Here is a 25,452-nt window from a genome sequence, read left to right as displayed (position 1 = left end):
GGTCTCAAAATGGCATAGTGGATAGAATTCTGGGCTTGGTTTCAGAAAGATCTTGGCCCTAATCTCACTTCCATCACAATTTACTAGCTTTGAGAATCTGGGGAAGTCACCTAATATCACTGAGCCTCAGTTTCCTCATCTGTAAAATGGAGATGATTCTACTTGTAGTAGATGCCTCACAGGACTTTTCTGAGACTGGAATAAGGTATCTTCTTATAGTCAAACAGCTTTGAAAACTTCAAAGTACTGTATCAGTTAGCAGTAGTGGGAATAAAAGTAATAAAAATAATAAGCACACATGTGCATTGTAACTTCAAGTTACTAAAGGACATTCTGTCATGGATTCTATTCCACAATCCTTTATTATGAACCACTCTACCTTTCCCTACATGACAGTATGTTTGTCATATGCCATGGGATATAGAGTTGCTTTTTTAATGAACAAACTTCATTTGTAAAGGAAAACAGGTTATAGTGATTCTGATCTGTTCTGTTGTTCTCAATGCCAAATCTGTTTCCCAGTACAATTTTTATACAGTAATCACTTTTCTACATAAATTACTTTGACATACATATATAAAGGGTAATTGATAAATGGTGAGTAATGTGTCTTACTAATATGGGAAATAGATACCAATATATTAATTAACATTGCGTTCTCAAATAACTTCACATAAGAAAATCTAGAAACTTCCATTGTTATTTTTAGATTATGCAATGAGTCCCACTCATTTAACTAGTTAATTATAGCATGCAAATATGAAACTGATTTTAAACAAATTTGACACCCTGGGTGGACAATTTCCTCAAACATTAAAATTTTTGCTTTTGTAAATGACAAAACTGATTTTGTCCCATAAAATCAATGTAGTGCTGGGCTTACCATAAACCACAGCTCTCTCTAATATGCTTGCCCTTTATGATTCTGAATTGTTAAATGCATTATTTAGGAAATGGAAGTTTCCTAAGAAGAGAGTGTGAAGCTGTGAAATGAGAGGTCAGAAGTCAGCAATTCTTTGCTTGGTTCTTTGCAATAACCTTGCCAATGTCCCAACTTGCAAATGAACCTTTGAAATGGGATTTCAGTGGAGAGAAAGTAAAAAACATGGAGAGTCACATGATTCTTTTGTTCCTTTGGGTCATGAGGCCTTTTGTTTTCCTGTAAAAAAGGGGGTGGTCCCCATTCCTTTTGCTTCCTTAATCTCATATTTTCTGTATGTTTCAGCTAATGGACACAAAACCCTTCTTTTGTCCCAATATGCTGTACTGTAATACTAGGCTTCTTCCTCCTCTTTCTCCTAGAGCACTTTAAGGTTTTCAAAGTGCTTTACAAATATCATCTCATTTTATCCTCACAACAACTCTGTGAAGTAGAGCAAGTAGAAGAAAGTGAGGCAGACAGTGGTTAAGTGACTCACCCAGGATCACATAGCTAGTAATTTTCCATGGCTGAATTTGAACTCAGGTCTTCCTGACCCCAAGCTCAGAGCTGTACTGTATCACCTACCTGACTTTCATTAACAAGAACTAAGTAAATATCTAATGGGATAGATTATAGAAAGTTAACTGTAGAAGATCAATGAATTAGTGGTATAATCTAGATGAAGTAGAGGTTATAGCACAGAAGAATAACGGATCTGTGATTTTATCAGCATAGAGAAATCCTAATGTGGAGACTCCATTCGAAAACAAAGACCAAGATCACATACAAATGTCATCACAAATCACACCTGGGACTTATCTACTAAGTCCTGGGCAGGTGCTTGAGGCATAGAGAACTTAAATTCATTGTCCAGGGCCACACAGCTAATAAGTGTCAAAGACAGAACTTAAATACAGGTGATCTATAAGCTCAACACTCTAAGTAAGCACTATGGCATGCTACATCTTTTAAAAGATGCAATACAATTTTTAAAATAGTGATATCTTTGCATAGAGCTGCAGAGAGATTTTGGCAAAAGTCCATTTTGCTAACAGTATTGCAAACTAGGCAGAATTTTCTTCAATCATCCAGGTAGTCTTCACATTTCATAGTCCTTGTACTTACAATAGATCTCATGGAGGCACTTTTAAAATATGCTGTCCATTTATTGTAGTTTCAGAGGTTGCCACCAAGCAATATTAATGAGCATTTAGTCCGTACCTGTTCTGGGTTCATTAATTTTTACTAGACTTCCTACGAAGATAACCACCCTCCTTCCCCCTCCCCATACACACAATCTTAACTGTACTTGTGATTAAGAAAGTACACAGTACGTTTTTCCATTATAAGATGATTGAATTGTGTACTGGGATGAGATACGAGAAAATAAAAAGGCTAATTACTACAAGACTCTACTTTCAAAATATACCATGCCAATTATTTTCTACTCAGACATAAATCTAGTTCCTTCTGAGAAAACAATGTAAACATGAAGTTTCATTTAAAGAGTTCACTTAGGGAGAGTTCTGAGCTAAGTACACTTGCATTTTCATTACCTCTGAGTGTCACACCAGACAGCAGTGAGGCAGGCTTACTCGAAAAGCATAGCACAAATTTTTGCTACATTAAAAGAAGATCTGTTCTGCTTAAATAGTGAGAAGTAACAGCCTGACCTGTCTGTGCTGGGTAGTGCACGTTTACAAGTGTAGCACTCCTCTCACTGCCCCAGAGATGCTGCCATGGACATTAGGGGAGGAAAGAGTGTCTAGGTATAGGCACACATGTTTTATGCAGTCCTCCAAGTTTCCAGGGGCTGTTGAATTGGCAGGAACTTCCTCCTGTCAAGAAGCCACTTTGGCCCAGCTGTTGGGATAAAAGAGAAGGCGGACCACAGGCCACACCAGACACATATGCTTCTCTGGTCTGTTAGAGGGTACAGAAAGGTAGGGAGAGACAGGATCAGTTTCCCAAGGGGGAGGGTTGTTATGTCTTCCCTTGCTTCAACAAGATGTTGTCTTGTAAACAACCCAACAACTCTTTACCCATACAGACCTTCAAAGCTTCTTTTTTCCCTCTTTCTTTGTATCTCCAGTACTAAGCAAAGTGCTCTGGCATACAGTATATTCTTAGCAAATGCTAAGTGACTTGAGTTGACTTCCAGTTTCTCCTCTGACAGGTGGGAGGAGAGGGACTGGGGAGTGGCAGAGGTTCACCTGCAGAAACATTTCCGGTTGGATTGCTGTAGCTGTTGTAGCATTAAAAATTAGCCACGATCATGCCTCATCATCAGTGACATATGTGTATATAATTAGAAGTCAAATAGCTTTCAATAGAATCTTAGTTGTGACTTACTAACTTAAGTTGTTAATAATTTTGTTATCTTTAAAACTAATAGGTAAATTGCATCAGTCATGATTGGTTAGCAATTATTCTCCTTAAAATAATAATAAATTATTCTAACAGTGATGAAATAATCATTTGGCTAACACTAATGGAGTTAATAAATCATCTCAATTGTTTTGCTGTCATCATTATCCAAAGGAAGTGCCTCAGACTCTTATTTGTTTTGTTGAAAGCAAGACAGTTCTCTTAGAAACCGGAAGAGAATAGTCAAGACAATACAGGTCAATCTTTAACACATAAAGGTATGTGTGCACTGCTTGAAACAACCAATAATTTTGTGACAGCAGTGTCATGTGTGTTTGTACTTCTACTGACATTAGGCTAACTTGGAACATCTGGCTTGAACCAGATAAAGGTGGAGTGAATTGATTTCTCTACCTTTCATTTGTTCTCCATCTGATAAACTCTTGATTTTGGGACATACACATTTCCCTTTTTCTCTTTCATTGTGTTCTTAATTCTGTGGTATTCAAGAATGGGCTTTACTACAAGGGATGGAGAAATTTATAGATCTTAAAGAGCATACTTCAATGACTTTTAGAGATGTTACAACAGCTACTGGTCTGGAGAAGTCAAGTGTTTCAAGGATCATTCAAGCCCAAAATGAAGCAAGATTAATCTCAATGAAGTGTAAAGAATAGAGTGGTTGAAAATGAGAAACAAAACAAAATAGAACACTAAGAACTGCAAAACTAGTGCTTGACAACAGTTTAATTAATCCTTAAAAATGATTTAATATCTTCAGTGGGACCTGTCAGCTGAGTGGATTGTGATTTGTTTACAGTATGGTGTAGACACTTCAAAGATGGAAGAAGAGCAAGAACACTGGTTTTCAAAAAGAAAAACAGTTGATAAATATTGCTGTGAAGATACAATTCTTGCCATAGGCAACACAACACAAATATTAGAGTACTAAAGAAGGGAAAACAGTAATTTTTGCTGATGAAACCAACCTTTTCATTGAAAACCATACCAAAGCCAGTGTCAGAAGACCAATTGATTCTGTAATGTCAGGACATCTCAATAAGAATATAACACATCCATCCAAAAACTGAATTGGTGGTTTAGAAACAAAACTTTCAGTGGGCCTGGAAGTCTTGTGATCATTCAATGAATGATGAACTCTGGTAAATATATTGTTATACTGAGTAGCAGAATAATCTGAGAATGAGAAAAATTCCCAAGTGGAGATGCAACAGTGTAACATGACCTGGAACTGTGCCACAAGTTATGAAAAGTAATTGATCTAAGAGATGGCCTGAGAACCCACCCGATTTAAACCCCACTGAAAACCTTCTAGTTATAATCAGAGATTGACTTGGAAAAATGGACTGTTTATGTTGCTTTTTTTTTTTTTTGGTGAGGCAATTGGGGTTAAGTGACTTGCCCAGAGTCACAAAGCTAGTAAGTGTCAAGTGTCTGAGTCCAGATTTGAACTCAGGTCCTCCTGACTTCAGGGCCGGTGCTCTAGCCACTGTGCCACCTAGCTGCCCCTAAAATGGACTGTTTATCAAAGGTGCACTTATTATTCATCATGATAAAAATGTGGGGACATGATGAAGGATTAAATATGTATTAAAATTTTTTAATTTAATGCAGAATCAGTTGAAACAACTGATTATGGAAAAAGTAGACGATATTTCAAATTAAAAGTTTTTAAAAGATGCAAAAGGTGTTAATATATGTCAATAAATGTATTTATACCTTGTCTCAGTTAATTTGTTGCCAACAAATTTTATGTCTTTGAAATGACACAAAAGATATCTTAATTGCCATTTTTATATGAGACATCATAGAGACCTAGTTTTTGCAAAGATCACTACATCTGGATATAAGATGCAATCTTTGGCTCCCTGTAGCAAAATGGCTTATAGCACTTAAAGTCCCTCATTAAGGCCAGGCTGATGTAGGACAAAACAAAATTAGGTTAAAACTCTATCCAATTATTCAGCATTCATTCATTCAATAAATAACAAATTAGGTGACTACCCTATGTAATAAACTTTTCAGGCACTACACTTATTAAAATAAAAAATGGCAGTCCTAGGAACTCACATACATACAGGTAGGGGCATGAGAGGAAGGGAGGCATAGGACACACATATTTTAGAACTATCATATAATGGTGACAGGAGAGGTGACAGGTGACAAGTGATGACTCAATGGAAAGTTTCAGATACATATGAGAGAATTTGGAAGGAGATAGCAACTGAGTTGAGTCTTGAACAAGGGGAAGGATACTGAAATGCCATCAAAGGTATGAATTCTAGGTACTACAGACAACCTCTGTTAATGAAATACTATTCATTTCTACACAAACACTTGACTAATGTCTTTAAGTAGTAAATTTCATGTTTTTGCACATGTTAATAACCATTCTTTTTTTTTTAAGTGAGGGAATTGGGGTTAAGTGACTTGCCCAGGGTCACACAGCTAGTAAGTGTTAAGTATCTGAGGAAGGATTTGAACTCAGGTCCTCCTGACTCCAGGGCCGGTGCTCTATCCACTGCGCCACCTAGCTGCCCCTATAACCATTCTTATAGTCACTGATGTTTTGGATGAGATCTTTTATCTTGTCCCTTGTTTCTTAAGTGCTGCTTTTTCAACACCCTTAATATAATTATTTAAATCACTTATTCCATGTCAAAGCAGGAATGCATATGCTTTCTACACTGGGAGATTCAGTTACTTCCTTTTGTGCTAGTTCAAAGTGTGTTTTATCACTACCATGACAAAGCTGGAAGTGACAAGTTCCATTTCTGACACACAGAATATTTTTGATAGTTACTTAAACTTGGTGCTCCTGAAAGTATTCATCTGGAAGATAGGAACAGTGCTAAAAATAGGTTTTACTCTAGACAAAAAAAATCATGTAACTATATAAATACTCACGAATTCAGTATAAATTAATATCTTATTGTGATTTCCAATTGTTTCAAACAAGGGGAAAGAATTAGAAAGAATTCCTTGGGAAGAATTTCAGGAAATATAATGTGTGGAATATAAAGGTCCACTATCAAATCAAAGGCTGGTTGAGATTAAGGGGAAGCTATATTTAATTATTTCAGTACAAAATTCACTAAGCAACCATAGTATACAAAGACCTCATTATGAAAAAGTTATGTTCATTATTTTTGTTGACACTTTTACAGTTATTAAATATACAGCAATTATAGGAGCACAGAGTAGAGGGTGATTATCTTTATAATACAAAATTCCTTTAGTCCCTCTCTGACATTATGGAAATCTACCCAGAGAAAGGCTGTAAAGTGAAAGAGAAAATATTCATTTGCTTGTTGCTATCTTTACAACATTGAAAAATCAGGCTTGTATTCCTAGGGGAATACAAAAATGTTAGTTGCCTTTCAAGGGAATAGAGTAATATTAGAAACAAAGGTCAAGCTTGAAAAGCTGAATTAGCTACATGACTTCTTGATACTCTGCCAATGTTTTTCATTTTTCTCTAGTTGAAAATAATATTTAATTGATAGGGAGAAACACAGTATATACATAGACATCATACCATGCCTGGTTTAACTTTACAAATGAAAACAATAGGATCTTGCAAGGTCTATACAGACATCGCAGAAGTTTACTGTATGATGACTCTTGGAAAGACATGGAAGAAAAATCCTCAACACAGCCAGAGCTGACAAATATTGAATGATTGTATCTAATTAAATTTTTACATATAGAAAACAGGAATTTAGTGAGGGTAGATAGATAGATATAGATAGATAGATAGATGGATGGATGGATAGATAGATAGGTGTTGTTGTTCAGGTGTTTTCAGTCATGTCTGACTCTTTGTAACCCCATCTGGAGTTTTCTTGGCAGAGATCCTGGAGTGGCTTGCCATTTCCTTCTCCAACTCATTTTACAAATGAGGAAACTGAGGCTAACAAGGGGTAAATGACTTGCCAGGGTCACACACTTAGTAAGTATATGAGTCCAAATTTGAATTAAAATCTTCCTGACTCAAAGCCTGGCACTCTATTCACTGTATCACCGGGTTGCCATATGTATGTATGCATGCATGTATGTATATGCATGTATCTCTCTTTATACACACACACACACACACACACACACACACACACAATACTCCCCCCCCCAATTTTAATTTGGTGCCTGAGTTTGAGTATGACTTGGGATTTTTTGAATTTCATAGCCTGTATGGCATTTCATGTTTGAGGATACACTTCCTAGCAAATCTAAAGGAATGGCACATTTGTATGGTATGACTCAGCAATATCCCAAGTAATCAGTCTCGTCTAATAATACTGGATTATAATGAGTATAAAATTCTTTGATTGATAATCAAAGTGAGCAAGTGCCCATATACACATACTATCTTCCCGAAGAAGCATTTGTAATCCAAAGTTACTTGGAGTGAGAAAACTAGAAAAGAAAAAGAAAGGAAAAGAAAGTACTTTAATACCTACGGGCCTTCAGATACCACAGTTCACTAGCTACCCAAATTGTTTTCAGGCAGTTTGGAATATCTCATCAAGTCCTTCAGATAAAATTTGAAATATGGTCCCAGCCGTGAAAAAGATAGTGTTTTATGTACTACATCCCGAAATACCAGCTCTTGTGGTTTCACAGTTTTCCAGAAAGAGCCATTAAGAACTGGTAATAGACAATTTGAACCCCCTCCCCAATAAAAGTCTTATATGACTGGATGATATTGTGCACAAACATAAAAACTCTTCTTGGCAGGCAGGAGGCAAGTTGTTGCACACAGAAACATCTCCAGGACTAAGAGAGCCCTGCTTCCCAGGGGACATTGCTTGGGTCAGCCCCAATATTCCCTTGGAAAAGAATTTTGTGTAACTTTAATTTTCCCCAAGCTTACCAGGCCTGTCAATGATGGAATATCATAGACAATTAACACTGTCATTCATGCTTTGTGTCTTTTCTACTCTGGAGAAGAAATTCAAGGGATGAAGTATTAGCATTCACATGCTTTTTTTTTTTTTGAAAAACCATTTACAAGTGTTTAAAAGTCATAGAGTAACTTATAAAATACAGAAAGTGTAGGCTTGACCAAGACTTAAAAGGACATTATTCTAAACATACTGGTTTTTATTTTTCTTCAATAATATATGCAGCAAATGTATTTTTGGAGCTAACAGGAATACATGAAACCATTTTGATAATTATTTAATGGCCAGCTTTGGTTTATTTGTTTATAGAAAGAGGTATTTGATTTTCTTTTGGTCTGAACCCGTGAAGTCATCATGGTGGGAAACTCCTGGTTTGGAAATCCCTCCACTTAGGCAGATTAGTAACTTATCTGTAACTTACTTCTTAAGAGAGTTGCCTCTCTTAAGGGGGCACTGAGCAAACAATTGCCTTGCCCTTGCTCACACAGCTACTAAGGGTCAGAGGAAGGACTTGCACCTTGGTCTTCTTGGTCCCAAGGTCAGGCTATTATCTATGCTATACCACACTGTCCCACATACTTCCTTGTTTCCTGCCATTTTTGTTCTTCCCTCAACTGGCTACCCACGTCTTCTCGCATATCAGCTAGATGTCTCTGTTCTCTTCCTTCCTCCAAGTCTTGATGTTCCCTTTAACAAAATGCTTTGCTGCTTCCTCTACCTCCTTAGCAATATCACAGAAAAAGTAGGAAAAGGTATTCCAACAATGGATGTTTGGGGATTTGGAGTACATACACACATGAGTATGTGTATATGTGCATGTATACACACATGCATGAAATATAGATGTGTATGTGTACATTTATAAATTGTATATATGCACAATATAGGTAAGTATATTTATATGTGTACATATATGTCAACGTGCATATATTAAGCATCTACTGTGTGCCAGGCATTATTGTGTTAGATACTATGATGATGACAATGACTGTTGCTACTACCTAACATTTGTATAGCCCCTACTATGTGTCAGGCACTGTGCTGAGCATTTTACAAATATTATCTCATTTGATCCTCACAACAATCCTAGGAGGTAGGTGCTATTATTATCATTTCCATTTTACATATTAGGAAACTGAGGCAAACAGGGGTTTGTCCAAGGCTGGATTTAAACTCAGGTCTACCTTATGCATCGCATAGAGCACTGAGCCACCTGGCTACTACAAAGACAAAATGAGACAGTGTCAGATCCTCAAGGAGCTACTGAAAAAAAAAGTCTACTGAAAAAAGATAAGATATCCATGCATAAATATATACTATATATGCATGCATCTGTGTATATAAGTAGAAAGTCTTTGGAAGTAGTTCCCTGCCATGTCTCCCTGTCACCAGTAAGGAGTCAGTAACGGGGTCAGTAAAGAGCTCTATGATTTCTTGACCATATAATTGACTCAGAGCTCCAATGAAGAGGAATACAGGACTTTATCAAGGAACTGTATGAAAGAAAGATAAGCTTTTTCTAATCACATGGCAAGACTGACTGATGATGTGCAAACAGCCTATTCCATAAGTACTTGTGGGATATCTAGAGAAAGTGAGGAAGGCCTCCAGTTAAACAGAGTGAACCCCGGGGGTGAGCTTTGGGGAAAATAAGGATGCCATGGGTAGCATGGACAGCATGGGTAGGTAGGGACGGGTTGTGATCTGTATCACCTGAGGCCTGTGAGGGATGTTAAATGATTTATTTGAACCTGGCTCTTGTGGACTACAAGCAACTAAGGTAGGCTCCCTTTTATTTGTACTCAGGAAGCTTCTTTGAAAGAGCTTGAATTGAACTAAATATTAATTGATCCATTTGAAAGCAACGGACATTTTTTTAATGAGCTGATATGTCCAAGCACTATCCTAGGTACCTGATTTGATGAATGAACACTGTTTAGGGATTTTCCCATTCATGCGTATATGTGTCTGTATTTTGTGTATACCCCGATAAATGAGCATGTTCAGATGTACACATATACACAAGTTTGGATCTTTGCCTTTCTACCATTAGCTGTAAAAAGGTCTTCTGTATTGCAAGTGGCCCCTTTTCTGGGTGACTTTTATATAAATACAGACGTTGTTTCTTAGAAAGCCTTTGCTACAATGGGATCACCCATTCTGCAGTAGCCACTGAGATCTTTATGGCTAATACTGAACATAATGCTTTAAATCAATTTAACACCCAGCCAACTTTATACAGCCATTACAGAGATGGCATCACATCATCAATAAAAATGACACATGGCCTGTTCTGGAGTTATTCAACAAACAATTCCCCCAAATCACCTTTATTACAGAGTGTGAAACAGATTTCAGAGACAGTTCCTTTAATGGCAGAGATATACTGAGCATCGCAAATGCTTACAGAGGAAAAGACAGAAGGGCAGTGTCTGAGGCCTGTGTGCTTACGCACCTTGTTTTGGGTGCTATTTATCATAGTAGTCAATAGCTACCCTGTCTGAAGAACGGTTCACTTGCAGGAGAAAACCCCAAACCTAAATGAACATATAAAGTGTATCTATCTGGATAACTACAGCTAGATTTCATAAATTATCCAACAGACTCTTGAAGAGCATCTAATAAATGCTTTAGGCCAATATGGGTCAAATATAATACAGGGGGGAGTTACAATTTGAGCAAAGAAAAAAAGCTATTGTTTGCATGACTGATGTTTCCCTGGAGTGCATTAGGCTAATGCTTTAAAACCTTTGGTTGACACCTCCAAACGTGGCAGCAGTAACCTTCAGATAAGTAAAGGTTATATTTTTTAAACTACAAGAAAATTAGGTAAATGCTGCGGTCCTAGGTTGGATGGAAATACGAGTATTTGGAAGCATAGTCTTCATCCTTGATGTTGATGATTGTATCGGGACTGAACTCACCAACTATATCCTACCCTTTGTCATCAGGAAAAGAATCCTGGGTTTGCTCACCCATAAATGTGACCCAGTGTTCGATCAATGAACCAATAGCTATTGGGCAATTCCTTTTGGCACAAAGGATGTACTCACTCCTCGTCGTCTCCTCTTAGAATCCCTAAGTTTCCTTCACTCATGCCATATGCAATGGAGAGCCTTCCCTGATCTCTCTCCACTTTTCAGCTGTGTAGAATATAAACTACCTGAAGGCAAGGGCTCTTTTCCCCTTGTCTTTGTATCCCCAGAACCTAGCACATATTAGATACTGAAGAGCTGTTCATTAGTTTGTATTGAATTCTATTTAAAATTTTGACTGCCTTGCTTTTGAATTTATATCTCCAGCTCCTTAGACTTTATTTTCGTGATTTTGCTTTGTATCTTCATCACTTAGAATAATGCCTGGCACACAATAAGGGCCAAATAAATGCTTAGTGACTGACTTACTGAATAGTACCTGAGACATAGCAGATACTGAATATATGCTTATTGATTCACTATTAAGAATAATTCTCAAGCTTCAAGGCAACATGTTATAGTGGATAGAGAGATTTTATACATTTTTCTTTGTTCACACACCTGGTCAACTACTTGTTCTCAGTAAGCACTATCAACCTTTGCATAAAACTTTCCAAATTTACACGATGAAGGAGATACACTAAAATGCTGCAGTGTTTGATAAGATAATCCATTGTAGGGAACATTCCCTTACTTCTAGTGACAATAATTGAGACACTGGGTTATTTGACATACTACCTTGAATATACTAGTTTGAATGAAAGAAAACTTTCCTTAACCCTATTCTTTTCACAAGCTTACATATTATTCAAATTACTCTCAAAAACAATAACTTCCCAAATGGTTTATTCTTCCTCCTATCATGGGATGGGGGTGGGGATTGTTGGAGAGACAGAGAAGGCAAGACAGTGGATTATGGTTTTCAATTATTTTACGCATACCCATCCTGTAATTCAGGTCAATAAGTATTTCTCCCTTTGTCTTAGTAGCAAGTATCCTCAGGTCATGCCCAGGCTGAGCCCACGAGGAGGCAGTATTTCTCAATACCCTTGTATCTTTGCACTTTTCTGTTCATTCAACAAGAAAGAGTGAGCAAGAGCCCAGGGCATTTAGTAACACTAAGCACCATTGTCCTTGTACCCCACTTCAGGTCAGAAATACTACATGGCCTACTGTCTAGAACAAAGTCCAAATTCCTTGGATTGCTCATTCAAGGCGTTCATAATGTTTTCTCTTGCCTCTTCATGCTGCCTCCTTTTCTCTACTCTGCAAACTCTTCTCCAGCCAGACTTGTCTACTCACTCTCAGGAGAATGTTCCTTGCGCGGTCTGAGTCTTTGTTCAGATGCTTTCCTTTTCTGGGTTTTCCTCTCTACTAACTAGCTACATTCTATCCATTTCGCAAATTCTATCTCCTCGAAAGGTTTTCCTACAACACTGTATTCTCTCTTCTCTCTCCCCCTCCCTCATCTTTTCCTCCTCTGTCTCTTTCTCCTCTTTTATCTTCCACTCTCCCTTTTCTCTCTCTCTCTCTTCTCTGTTTCTCATCTCATCTATTCCTTTCCTCTCCTCTCTCACTCCCTCTCTCATATTTTTCCTTCTCTCGGTCTTTTTCTCTTCTCTGTCTCTCATCTCTTTGATCTTTCCCTCCCCTTCTCTCTCTCCTCTGTTTCTCCTCTTTTTTGTCTACTTCCCCTACAATGTTGGGATTATATGGACATGTGATTTCATCAGGATATGGTACTCCCAGTATAGAAACTCCCTCTAGCAATACAGATTGGCAGCTGCTCTATTCCTTCTAAACTTGGAGAGTTGCCTGGGAGCAATGAAAGGTTCTACTTAAAAGCTTCCAAAATCTTTGAGCAGGAAGGGTCCTTAGATATAATCTACGGGAACTCTCTTATGTGACTGATGAGAAAACTAAAATCATAAAGCATTATAGGAGCTATCATTGACCATGTATGACTTGTCTTTCTAACTATATAATAAACTCAGGGTTCATCCTTTACCTGCGCCCTGTAATTTCGCTATTCCTTATGCAAAGCAGGGCAGGTTACTATGCAGCCACAGTAACCACTGTCTTAATATCATATTGGAAAAAATATTCCACGTCTCAGTCTTACCCTCTTTCTCTTGAAAGTGCTCAGAAATACCCTAAGAAGAAGGGGATTTGGAAAATGTTAACATTAATACTAACTTCTGATGAGGCACAAAAATTAAATTGGACTCACTCCACTACTCTACTGGAAAGAAGCAAAAAGTGTTCCTGACAGAGACTGTCTGCGAACAGCTACTATCTTAATAAATTACTCGGATGGGGCTTATAGATTGCAAAAGTAATTATAGCCACTTAAAATGATCCTCTTTTCTTAACAACATTTTGCAATGGGGAGGAGGTTGAGAGGACAAGTGCATGCAAACACTTCTAAACACAAGCTACTAGGAAATATCATAATTATTCCCTGCTGGTATATTGTAGTCACCCTCTACCATTTGAAGAAAGGTCAGTTAAGGTTAAAATCTATTTTCTATGTTTCAATCTCCATCCCTCATTATCAGTAGCACAGTGAATATAATGCAGGGTTTTTGTTGTTCCCCTGATAGTTTTAATCACCGACATGAAACTTAGGCAATGAAGTAAATAATTTAATTATTCTTATTCTGAGTGGATTGCAGGAATGAGAATGGTTTTCCCATAAAGAAAAAATAATATCCTTTCTCAAAAGTTGTGTCAATTTAACCACATTAGGGGGGAAATTGGTCTTATCTTTCTTTCCTTAAGCAATTCAGCTGCATAAGCAGTCAATGGGGCACTGTTACATTTATGTGAAATACAAGTAAAAGGTTATACTGGACGATAGTCACATTTTAAATTGTTTGCATGCTCCCCTCCCCCCATTTTTACAGGAAGTCAAAAGGGAGCTTAATTTTATGATGGACACTATCTAGTCTTCTGTGGTTGGCCTGAAGTTTTTTAAACTTTTCCTCGAACTTTGCATTTAAAAAATAAACTTCAGAAGCTCATTTCACTTCACAAGTGTTGGGCCCTGGGGATAGCAGAGAAGGGCAGGGAGAAAAGCAAATACTGAAAATAATTTGGAAGAAACACAACAGTTTGGGGAAGGGAAGTATTTATTAGTAAAGAATAGGCATATATAATAAGAAGGCTCGCTTCTTCCCAAAACCTGACACCTAAGAACTCCCTACCATTACAGCCCACATTTATGAAACTGGAAGAGTCCTAAGCCCAATTGTGTTTTTTTTTTTTGGAGCAGAAAAACTAAGACCTATACAAATTTAATTTCTGGCACTGATATAAGTGCAGGGGATAAAAAACCAAAAGTGAAACATTCCTTGAAATTATGGAGATTATAGAGTTTATAGTTTAATAGGACAGACAGCATGTACACACATATGTATAAGTATATGCTATACACACATACAATAAATACAAGGTAACATAAGGGGGAAACACTAGCAGCTAGGGGGATCAAGAAATGGTTCATTTAGGAGGTCACCAGTAAGTTTAGCTTTGAAAGAGAATTAAGGATTTTTAGTACAGGTCATTGGATATGTCAATTAAGAGTTTACTGGTAACTTCAGAGAGAGCAGTTTCAGTTAAGTTATAAGGTTAGAAGTCAGACTACAAAGGGTTTGGACAAAAGTAAGAAAAGAAGTAGAGGGAACCCTCTAGGAAGTATTTTTTCAAGGGTGGGGTGGTGGTAGTGATGGTAGAACCTGAGAATGTTTGTAGTTAGTAAAGAAAGATTCAGTAGATAAGGATAAAAGGAAGATGAAAGATATTAGGGGAATATGGGGGGGGTCAGTTTGCCAGAAAATGCAGGACAGGATGAGATCAAGGGTACATGTAGAGGAGTTGGCCTTAATGAGAAAAAAACAAAACCAATTTATAGCTATTCTAGTGACCAAAGTAAGTGGTTCATTTTTACACGGAACACATTTCTCTCCATTTTCACAGAAAGTGAGAACAACCTTGAAGAGAGCTTTCCAAGAGCTTTAGCCTCTTCCTTGAGTATCATAGATGCCAATCATATCCATGCCTGGAATGTTCTCCATCAGCTCAACAGCCTCTTTCTCTATGCTCTCCTTCCCCTCTCCAATCCACGCCAGTAATTAGTTCTCTCATCCTCTCTTTGAAATGATGTTGTACATATTTTGTATTTTGTGTACATATACATTTCCCTGGTACAACTTAAGTTTTCTGGCAGGCAGATGCTTTCCTTTGTATCTTTATCTCCAGGGCCTAGGGTCAATGCTTAATAACTCCTCATTGAATGAATGAATTATTTCTTTCCTTCTGGACCATTATAATATCCTGGTTTATTTCCCTATAGAGAATTTGAGATGAAATACTGGGACATTTTCATCACCTTTGTTTGCTCACTGCAATTATACTGCTAAGATGATAACTAGTATTCATTCAACAAATACTTGAGTGCATTTTCTGTAGATGACATCGTGTTAGGCAAACAAATGAAACTGGGATGCACTACAATGCTGCCTACTAACAAGTACCATGTGGTGGGGGAGAAAAGAGATCCCAAACAGAAAGTAATTCCATAATGGTAAAAGGCAAAATGAGTACTGTAGGAATGGTCTTCAGCGAGGTTAGAACTAGAGGTTTGGCTGCTCCTCAATAGGCTTTTCTGTGGGGAGGCAGAAAAGGGCACAGAGAGAACAAAATCATACAGTCAGGAATGACTATCACAAATCCTAGAAATAGGGAGGCATACAGTGAAGCAAGAGTACATGGGATTGATGTGGAAGAAGTAGGCTGGATAACAAGGTAAGGAGTGAATCTCTTGTGGAAATCCTTAAAGAGCAAGCATTTTTATTTGATCCTCTTGGCATCAAATAACCACTTTTTTAGCAACAGAGCCATGCAACAGTGTTGGTGCCTTAGGAAACATGATCTGGAGGGAATGTAGAGAAATAGATTGGAGGGAGAAGAGGCTAAAGGCATGGGGATAGAAGGGACAAAAGGAAAACCAGGGAAGGTCACATCCATCAAATCTAGGGGACAATAGTTAAAAAACAAACAAACAACAAAACCAGAGTGATCAACTCTGCCTATTGTTGCAGAGAAGAAGGAAGAGGAGGAGGAGGAGGAGGAGGAGGAGGAGGAGGAGGAGGAGAAGAAGAAGAAGAAGAAGAAGAAGAAGAAGAAGGAGAAGAAGGAGAAGAAGGAGAAGAAGGAGAAGAAGGAGAAGAAGGAGAAGAAGGAGAAGAAGAAGGAGAAGGAGAAGAAGGAGAAGGAGAAGGAGAAGGAGAAGAAGGAGAAGAGGGCTGAGAAAAGGCTATTGGATTTGGCAAGCAAGGGATGGGGGCCATTTTGGGCTTTAGTATCTAGTTCTAATAGTTTGGGGATAGAGGTTAGATGTTAGATAGCAAGAATTTAAAGAGAGAAAAAGTGGTGAGCAAAAAGAGGTATTCTGAATGCTTGATGACTTGCTCTCTTTAGGTATAGAGGGCAGAAAGATGAGTACAAAGAAGCAAATTTCATTTCAAGGCAAGGAAAAGTTTCCCAACAATCAGAGCCACCCCACAATAGAACAGGCTGCTTCAGCAGACAGGGGCTCTCCCCCTTATCAGAGATCTTCAAGCACAGTTGGATATGCTGTGGAAGGCTTCTTTTTTCATATATGTATTGGACTAGATGCCCAGTGTGGTCCCCTCTAACTTTGAAATTCTGTGTTCTGTAGTATATATGAAGGCTTTTGAGTCAACAATGTGAAAAAAATAAAAGAGAAGTTCTCTCCTTAACCACAGTGAAGGACACATTGACATTCTGAGCATGCCTTCAAGTACAAGAGGAAGGGGAAGCATGCAAACAGTGTTCTTCAACTAATTTGGCCTCATTTTATTTCTGATTTATTTATCCATTAGGTGCTACCCATTGAGTTAAAAGCATTAAGTATTAAGTATTTTAGAGTAAGGTAAGAAGATGTTAAAAGATATCACAGTATACCCTGGGGTGGAACGTCCCTGGGATAACATGTCAATGAAGTAATTGTCGGACTAAACCAGGTACATTGGGGAGCTCTCAGTTATTTTAATTCTCTCATATCAATATTGCTAGGACTAAATTGCAACCATGTGAAAGAGAAAATAGGGTAGTACTGAAGACAATGACAAATATAATTGCAAATGCTTTAACTCCAAGCATATGCTAGATCACTATGTTCCTCTGCCTGATTCTGTAATTCTACAACAAAACATGCCTCAGGAAAAGGAAAAGGAAAAAGAAGAGAAAGAAGAATGGATAAATGCCAGAGGGATTTTTGTTCAGATATTAACATTTACTTTGCTGGATCTTCATCCAGATCACTTCCCCAACCATATATGCTCCTCAGGGTTCTGACATGGACCATCTTCTCTTTTCTATATATATTACTTCAATCGCTGATCTGCTCAGCTCCTATGGATTTAATTAGCATCTCTAAGCTGATGATTCTCAAATCTACCTATCCTGCCCCAGTCTCTCTGCTGACCTCCAATACCTTATTTCTAACTGTGTATTAGACATCTCAACTCGAGTGTCCAGTAGATTTAAAATCAATATATCCAAAACTCAACTCATTATCTTTCCCTCTACCCCCCACTTTCCCTATTACTATATAGGGCAACTCTAGCCTAGTCCTTTAGGCTCTCAACCTACAAGTTATCCTGGACTTCTCACAATCTCTCACCACTCCCCCATATCCAATATGCTTCCAAAGGCCTGTTGATTTGAACTTTGCAACATCTCTTGAATATGACCCCTTCTCTCCTAACACTGCCACAACTTCAGTGCAGACTTTAATCACCTCACACCTGAACTACTACAATAGTCTACGTGGGGCCTTCCCCGACAAATAAAACAATATTTCTGTCAGCTCCAGAAACAGTCTCCCTCCTCATCTCTAGCTACTGCCTTCCCTGGCTCCCTTTAAGTCTCAACTAAAATCCCATCTTTTTTAGGAAATCTATCAACTCCTCTTAACTCTAGTGGTTTCTCTTTGTTAATGATTTTCTATTTGTCCTGTATGTATTGTTTATACACATCTGTTTTCTTGTTATCACTCTCATTATACTGTGAGCTTCTTGAGGGTGGAGACTATCTTTTGCCTCTTTTTGTACCCCCAGGAGCTTAGCAGAGTGCCTGACACATAGAAGATGCTTGATATGTGTTGACTGACAGGTTGACTAGTGGGTTATACCAGATAGCATCCTAAGTCACTTATAACTTAATATCTGTGTTTCTTTGAACCGTCTAGCTAGAACGGGCATTAACTGAACAATTTGAGAAGATATCCAGGAATCTCTCAACACTTTTAAAATTTGTTATCTCATTTGCAGGCAGAGCTTTAAAGGATACTTTTTTCCCTCCAGAAAAAGGGATGGGCAGAACTTTCTGCACTCTACAAGAAGAGAGTTATAGCAAATACTGCACCAGAAAAGAGTGAATTTCTGCATCTCTATTATCATAGGCCCCCATGATACTTCATACTTTATTGTTGGATACAAATTAAATGTCTTCTTCAGTGCTAAAGACTTGAGAGAAAAGATACAAGCTGCAGAAAGCCATGGCTGCTGGAGCTCCTAGCTCTTCACTTCACTTACCCAGAATGATCAGAACCACCTCAGGCAAAACCAGAGAAAAGAGATTCTCCAACTGAAAATATCCAGCAACTCAGTCCTGCCCTATTCATGACAGAATCTGGTAAATGCACCATAACTAAGGATGGCCACTTTCTCTGAGCCATCAGACAACAGGTTTAGCCTTGCCTAAAGACTAAACGGGCTGAAACGGGCCTATGAGGTGGTTTGCCAATCCATGTTATCTAAATTAAGCTGAATATTTTCTAAGAGCTAGACTTGTATTTACCCAAAGAGGAACAAGAAGAAGGCTAGCTTAGCCTTTTCTTCTTCCTTTAAAAAAAATTCAGTACATCTGTGCTGGGGATTTTCGGGGAAAGAAATAATTAATTCCCTCCTAAGTGTTAGCAGCATAGGGTAGGCTTCATTTATTTTCTAATTAGCTGTAAACTACTGCAAAACAATCGATTCAATTGAATATGGCTGTGGAAGGCAGTTTTTAGTTCAATTCGGGAAGGCAATTACTGAGGAGCTCTCTGATCTTTCACTTGGCTGAATGAAAAGCTCAGGAGTTCACATGGGGACAGGATCATGTTAGAAATATGAGTTCCTTCCTTCCTTCCTTCCTTCCTTCCTTCCTTCCTTCCTTCCTTCCTTCCTTCCTTCCTTCCTTCCTTCCTTCCTTCCTTCCTTCCTTCCTTCCTTCCTTCCTTCCTTCCTTCCTTCCTCTCTTTCTTCCCTTCCTTCTTCCTCCATTCTGCCTTGTGATTTCCTAGGTTTAGAGAATATCTTGGTGTGGAAAATCCATCCACTGATATGGATTAGCAATTCTTTTCTATCATATTGTCTTAGAGAGTTTCTGTGGGGTGTTCCTGGTTGGCCCAGGAGATGTCACAGGGACTTGCCCTCAGGATCTCCTAACTATAAGGCTGGTAGTCCTATATTCCATTGTACCATGTTCCCTTTCTTATTTTATTGGAAAAATAACTAAAGTACAAATAATTATTTCAGGAGGTAAATCCAACCTCATATAAATACGTACACTAAATGCAAAATTAATGAACATTCCTTCCAAGTTGGATACAGATTTATAGTTTCCTAAATTCAATTTTTAAAACATCTTTTAAAAGGCACACATAAAATCAATAAACCCAAAACGCAAGAAACTTCTATGCCATGGCAATATTAACAGACAGGAATAACATTGACATTACACAAAGTTAGTGGGTGGAGGTGCTATAATTTGGAAAACAAGATTGGATATCTGGTATTTAAAGATGTATGAGTAAGGACCCACGTTATAATGTGATGTTACCATGCACATATACTGATACAGGTATAACTGGGATGTGACTCCCCCCATCCTGACATAACTGACACTCCTGCACCCAACTGTAAGATGTATACCCTTCAAAGCGGATGCACTGTGGGAAGACTATCATTTTCATGCCCTTTTAGGTTGAATTTCATTTTTTGAAACATTAAAAAGTAATTCAGAACTCAATCTGGTGAATGAAGTGGAAGATCAAGGTAAGGAATGCATTATTAGGTCAAATTAAGGTAGAGGTGGAAAGTAATGAGGCTTTTTTATATGGCCAAAAGAGAAGTTACAGATCACTTTTGACCAATACCTACATGTCTGGCAAAAATGGTGTCTAAGGTAAAAATTCATGCTTTTCCAAAGTGCAAAGGGCAAGGACCAGCTAAGTGGTGCAGTGGATAAAGCACGGGCCCTGGATTCAGGAGTACCTGAGTTCAAATCCAGCCTCAGACACTTGACACTTACTAGCTGTGTGACCCTGGGCAAGTCACTTACCCCTCATTGCCCAGCAAAAACAAAAACAAGCAAAAAAACCTTCTAGCAAAGTGCAAAGGGCTGCCTCAAGAAGGACAGAGTCCCTCCCTCCTCTCCCCTGCCCCCCTTGCTGAAGGTCTTTTGAGTTAACACAGAGAAGGAACTGATAATTGCATACATTTTTCAAAAATTAAATTTAAACTGAAAAAGGACATTCTAAGCGTGTAGTTTTTGCTTTCTCTTAGTTCTCTTCCCCCTTAAATCTTTGTGTGGAAAGCTAATATATAAAACAAATAAAGCAACTTCCATTCTGTTGCTGCTGGAGTGTTCAATAGATAGACATTTCTCCATAGTTCCCCCAAACATGATTAAATGGATTTTTCAATGACCCCTTGTTATACCATATATTCCAATTTCATGGCCCAAGTATTTGAGTGGGATGAATCCCTTGAGAATGAGCAAACATTCTACTCAGGATCCAGTCTGTGGAAGTACATTTTTTAAAAAGTAAAACATATCCCTACTTACAGATTAAATGGACTTCCAATGTTTTTGTCAATGCTTCAAAGTTTACCAATTTAAGCTTTCTTTCTTTGTTTCTTTGTTTCGTTATTTGTTTCTTTCCTTCTTTGTTTCTTTGTTTATTTCTTTCTTGACCAAATTTTAAAGGGAGCAATGGGCTCACATTTAAACTAGTATTTGCTAATGCAAGCTACATGAATGGAGAACATGTCTTTGAATCTTACAATATCATGCCAAATATGGAGCTGCCAATTAAAGAGGTCTTCCCACAAGAAAAGGAAGGGGGAAAGGCTTTAAAAGGTTTTTAAATTTAAGCCCCAAATAGCAGAATACCTCCCAAACCATTTGGAGGCCATGCCCATCATGAAACTTATTATTGAACTATATGGATGTTCTGATAATTTTTGGAATGAATCAACTTATGTAAGAAAAGATGGCTGCTCATACTATGCAGTCATCTATATTGGAACAGAGCTTAAAATTGATGTTCTACAACTCACTGTTCCAGAGAAAATCAGTTTGTTACCTAGACATGTTTGGTTCCATTATGGGTGTCTCCTCTGTGGCCCTATTATATTTCTTCATGACTCACATTCATTAACTTGGGAATTAACACTAAAATGGTCTCTTTTAAGTGCGGAAATTTATCAAAACTGTATTACTGGGGCAGCTAGATGGCGCAGTGTTTAAAGTGCTGGCCCTGGATTCAGGAGTACCTGAGTTCAAATCCAGCCTCAGACACTTGACACTTACTAGCTATGTGACCCTGGGCAAGTCACTTAACCCCCATTGCCCTGCAAAAAACCCCCAAAAAACAAAACAAAACAAAAAACAACAATACTGGGGCCAGCTAGGTGGTGCAGTGGATAAAGCACTGGCCCTGGATTCAGGAGGACCAGAGTTCAAATCCAGCCTCAGACACTTGCCACTTACTAGCTGTGTGACCCTGGGCAAGTCACTTAACCCCAATTGTCTCACCAAACCAAACCAAACCAAACCAAACAACAACAACAACAACAAAAACCCTGTATTACTGGAGCATTTATAAAAGAATGCTATCAGCAGCATGTTGCTTTGCCATAGTGGGATAAGAGAGTGTTGGTAGAAAAAAATAAATAAAACCAGACTCAAAAATTGCTTCTAGGACTGTGTAAGTGGTACCTCAGCTTGAAATTCTTTTAAAGCAGAGCTGTAACATATATCATCTCAAGCAATTACAATTTTAATGCTGAGTAGAGATTAAACAACAACAACAAAATGTTTTGAAATCAATTTGCTTGAAAGTTTGCAGTCTTACCTTTCCTGGTTTTTTGGGCTCTGGTTTCCTCTGAATTAGGATCAAGCAGCAGCAAGAAATCAAAGCAAAGAAAAAAAGAAAAAAATCAGCATCAATCTGGCTTGACTAATGTTATCATTCCTTTAAAATCATGCCCACATTTCAATAGTTTTTATTTACTTCTATTGTTCCTCTGAGACATGAATGTGAGAGAGCAGAGCAATCATTAACAAGTGTCAGGAGGCTGGGGTTCCAGTCCCAGCTCTGCCACTAGCTAGTCATATAACTTGGGTGTCAATTTTCTCATTTATTAAATGAGAGGTTTGGACTTCCAGTTTACATTGATTATTTCACAACCTTCTTCTAGCTTGAATATCTGATGATTTACTCTAACAGTGGGACTGCCAATAGAACATGTGACACCATGCTAAATTAGAGGATCGCAAAGAAATAATACATTTAAAGCTGTAAGAGACCTTAGAGATCACTGAGTATAACCCTCCATTTTACAAATGAGGAAATGCAGGCACAGAAAAGTTAAGGGACTTACCCAGGGTTACAATGACTACAATAACTACTTGGAGGCAGGATTCAAACCAAGGTGTTTTTGACTCTGAGGACAAGGGCCCTACCCTGCTGCCCTTACTCAGTATCCGATTTTAGTTACTAAGCTATATGTACAGTGTTAATACACATTTGCCCAATATCATTATAGCTATCCCAAGGAAAGCAATTCCTTGATTAGAAGTCAATGATTTAAATATTTGGATGTTATTTCTGACACATGAACAGTTTTGAATTAAAAAGAAAATGGCTATCAAAAATGAATAAATTCATCTAATCATGTCATATTAAGTACACCCACCATTTTATCCATAGGCCAAACCTTTGTTTTCTGTGCTAATGAAATAGCATTAATCTATCTTTACGTTGATCAGGTAGAAATTTGAAGCAAACACATACACACACAAACCCTTTAGGTCACAAATCTGCCACATAGGGGCATTATTCATACAGTTTGCCTACACTAATCAAATTCACCATCAATGACCTACAGCTGGAGGGGGATGCTTCAAGTAATATCTTCTATGAAGTGTCCCTAGATTTTTAAGTACCTTAACATAACAGAACCTTTCCATTATATGATGGATAATGACTAGAAGACCTCACCAATGAAAAGGTTTGCAAAGTTCCCTGGTGTTAATCAATGCCAACAGAATAAGAGAATCATGGTTCCCAAGTGGTTAAAATGGGGGGAAAGTCCTTTACCTAAATTCTTGATATAAGTCTTGTTCTGTAGCACTAAAGAGAGCCGTTTTAAATATGTGCTATTAAAGGTCACTGTCAAAATCACACACTACTTGGGCACTGGGCAAGCTGCCATCCGGAAATTGCCAGTGAGTCAAGTGAAGATCTGTGAATGTTGATTATAACTGTCTTGGTAAATGATTCAGTGGATTGTCACTAAGTTAACGACTAAGCCATGTTTGAGAGCCAGCATTTAAGACATGGATGCCATTTCTACCGTCTGATCCTTCACAAATAAACCTTTTTCTCTGGGCCTGATGCCGTCTGTGTCATTTCAGTGTTTGTTCCCCATGCTTGGAAAGCTCTCCTTCTGCATCCCTGCCTTCTGTCTCCTTTCAAAACTCACCTCACTCACCACCATCATTGTTATGAGACTCTTGGCTACAATGGTTTTGCCTGTACACATCTTAGGGATGAACTAGCACAGGTCAAAATCTTTCACAAACACATGGACATGCACATGTATGTGCACATGTGAACACATACACATACCTCCCACACATCAATACAAGAGCCTTTTTCTTTAGCTTTACCACAGAAATCTAGCAAAATCTGTTAAAAACATGTGGACTTCTCTGCAGGGCAGTGGGGCAGACATCAAAGTTGCAAGAAAGCCCAGCGATCTCCTAGCAAGGACGCCAGGATGATGGCAGCAAGGATTCTAGTTTCAAACCAGTTAGCAAACAGAAACACTGAAAGATATCACTCATATTTTAAAGATATAGATTACTTATTCTCCAAGTTGAAAAACGAGTTCTGGTTGGACCAATTATAAATCCCCTAAAGTATTGTCCAATAAAAAAGGAGCAAACGAGGAAAGGAGGATAAGTGAACATGCCTGAAAGCTAACACTTAGTGGCTTAGCTTCTTCTATCATATTCGGGAGTTAAGTAGCTTAGTGCTTTCTTATTAACCTCATGATGTGAATAAATCCTAAGTTCTACTACCAAATGGTGAATGTCTTTCAATCTATCTGCTAATTTCCAAGCTTGACAGAGCTAAGTGGATGTAATTAATTGGTGAAAGAGAGGTAAAGGATACTGGATGCAGGAGGGAGAAAGGAGAGAGAAGCCACATACAAAACAGAATTATGATCTAATTGAGGGAAATGTTTAACTTTTAAGGCAACCCTTTATTATAGCTTTCTTGTAGATATGCTAAGTAATGAACAATGAGATATTATTCACATATAGATATGTAGCAGGTATAGTGTATACAGGCAGCTAGGTGGGGCAGTGAATAGAGTACTGGGCTTGAAATCGGGAAGACTCGTGTTCATGAGTTCAATCCTGACCTCAGACACTTATTAGCTGTGTGACCATGGGCAAGTCATTGCATCCTGTTAGCCCAGTTCTTCATTTGTAAAATGAGCTAGAGAAGGAAATGGCAAGCCACTGCAATATCTCTGTGAAGAAAACCTCAAATGGAGTCACAAAGAATTGGACCTGACTAAAATTACTGAACAACAAGACAACATAGTAAATCTTCAGCTGGGACTTGAAGGAAGTCTGGGAAGCCAGGGGGAGTAGGTCAGGAGGGACAGCAGTCTGGAAAAATTCTCCAAGTGGGGAGATGGAATAACTTTTTTTTACAGGGCAATTGGGGTTCAGTGACTTGCCCAGGGTCACACAGCTAGTAAGTGTTAAGTGTCTGAGGCCGGGTTTGAACTCAGGTCCTCCTGACTCCAGGGCCGGTGCTCTATCCACTGCGCCACCTACCTGCCCCAAGATGGAGTAACTTTTGAGAGGAACAGTGTCACTGGAT

General features: G+C 38.3%; 1 protein-coding gene across 1 annotated transcript in view; it reads right to left on the bottom strand.

The window, feature by feature from the left end:
* Positions 1–25,452, bottom strand: part of PCDH11X (protocadherin 11 X-linked) — a 539,199-nt gene that overhangs the window by 243,634 nt on the left and 270,113 nt on the right. Inside the window, exon 7 of the mRNA XM_043974371.1 lies at positions 22,402–22,431. Coding sequence (XP_043830306.1) covers positions 22,402–22,431 — 30 coding nt within the window. The remainder of the gene's footprint in view (positions 1–22,401; positions 22,432–25,452) is intronic.

This window comes from Dromiciops gliroides, chromosome X (assembly GCF_019393635.1).
Source record: "Dromiciops gliroides isolate mDroGli1 chromosome X, mDroGli1.pri, whole genome shotgun sequence".
NCBI classification, from domain to species: domain Eukaryota; kingdom Metazoa; phylum Chordata; class Mammalia; order Microbiotheria; family Microbiotheriidae; genus Dromiciops; species Dromiciops gliroides.
The sequence above is the reverse complement of the archived record's forward strand: the minus strand, read 5'-3'. Positions and strand labels throughout refer to the sequence as shown.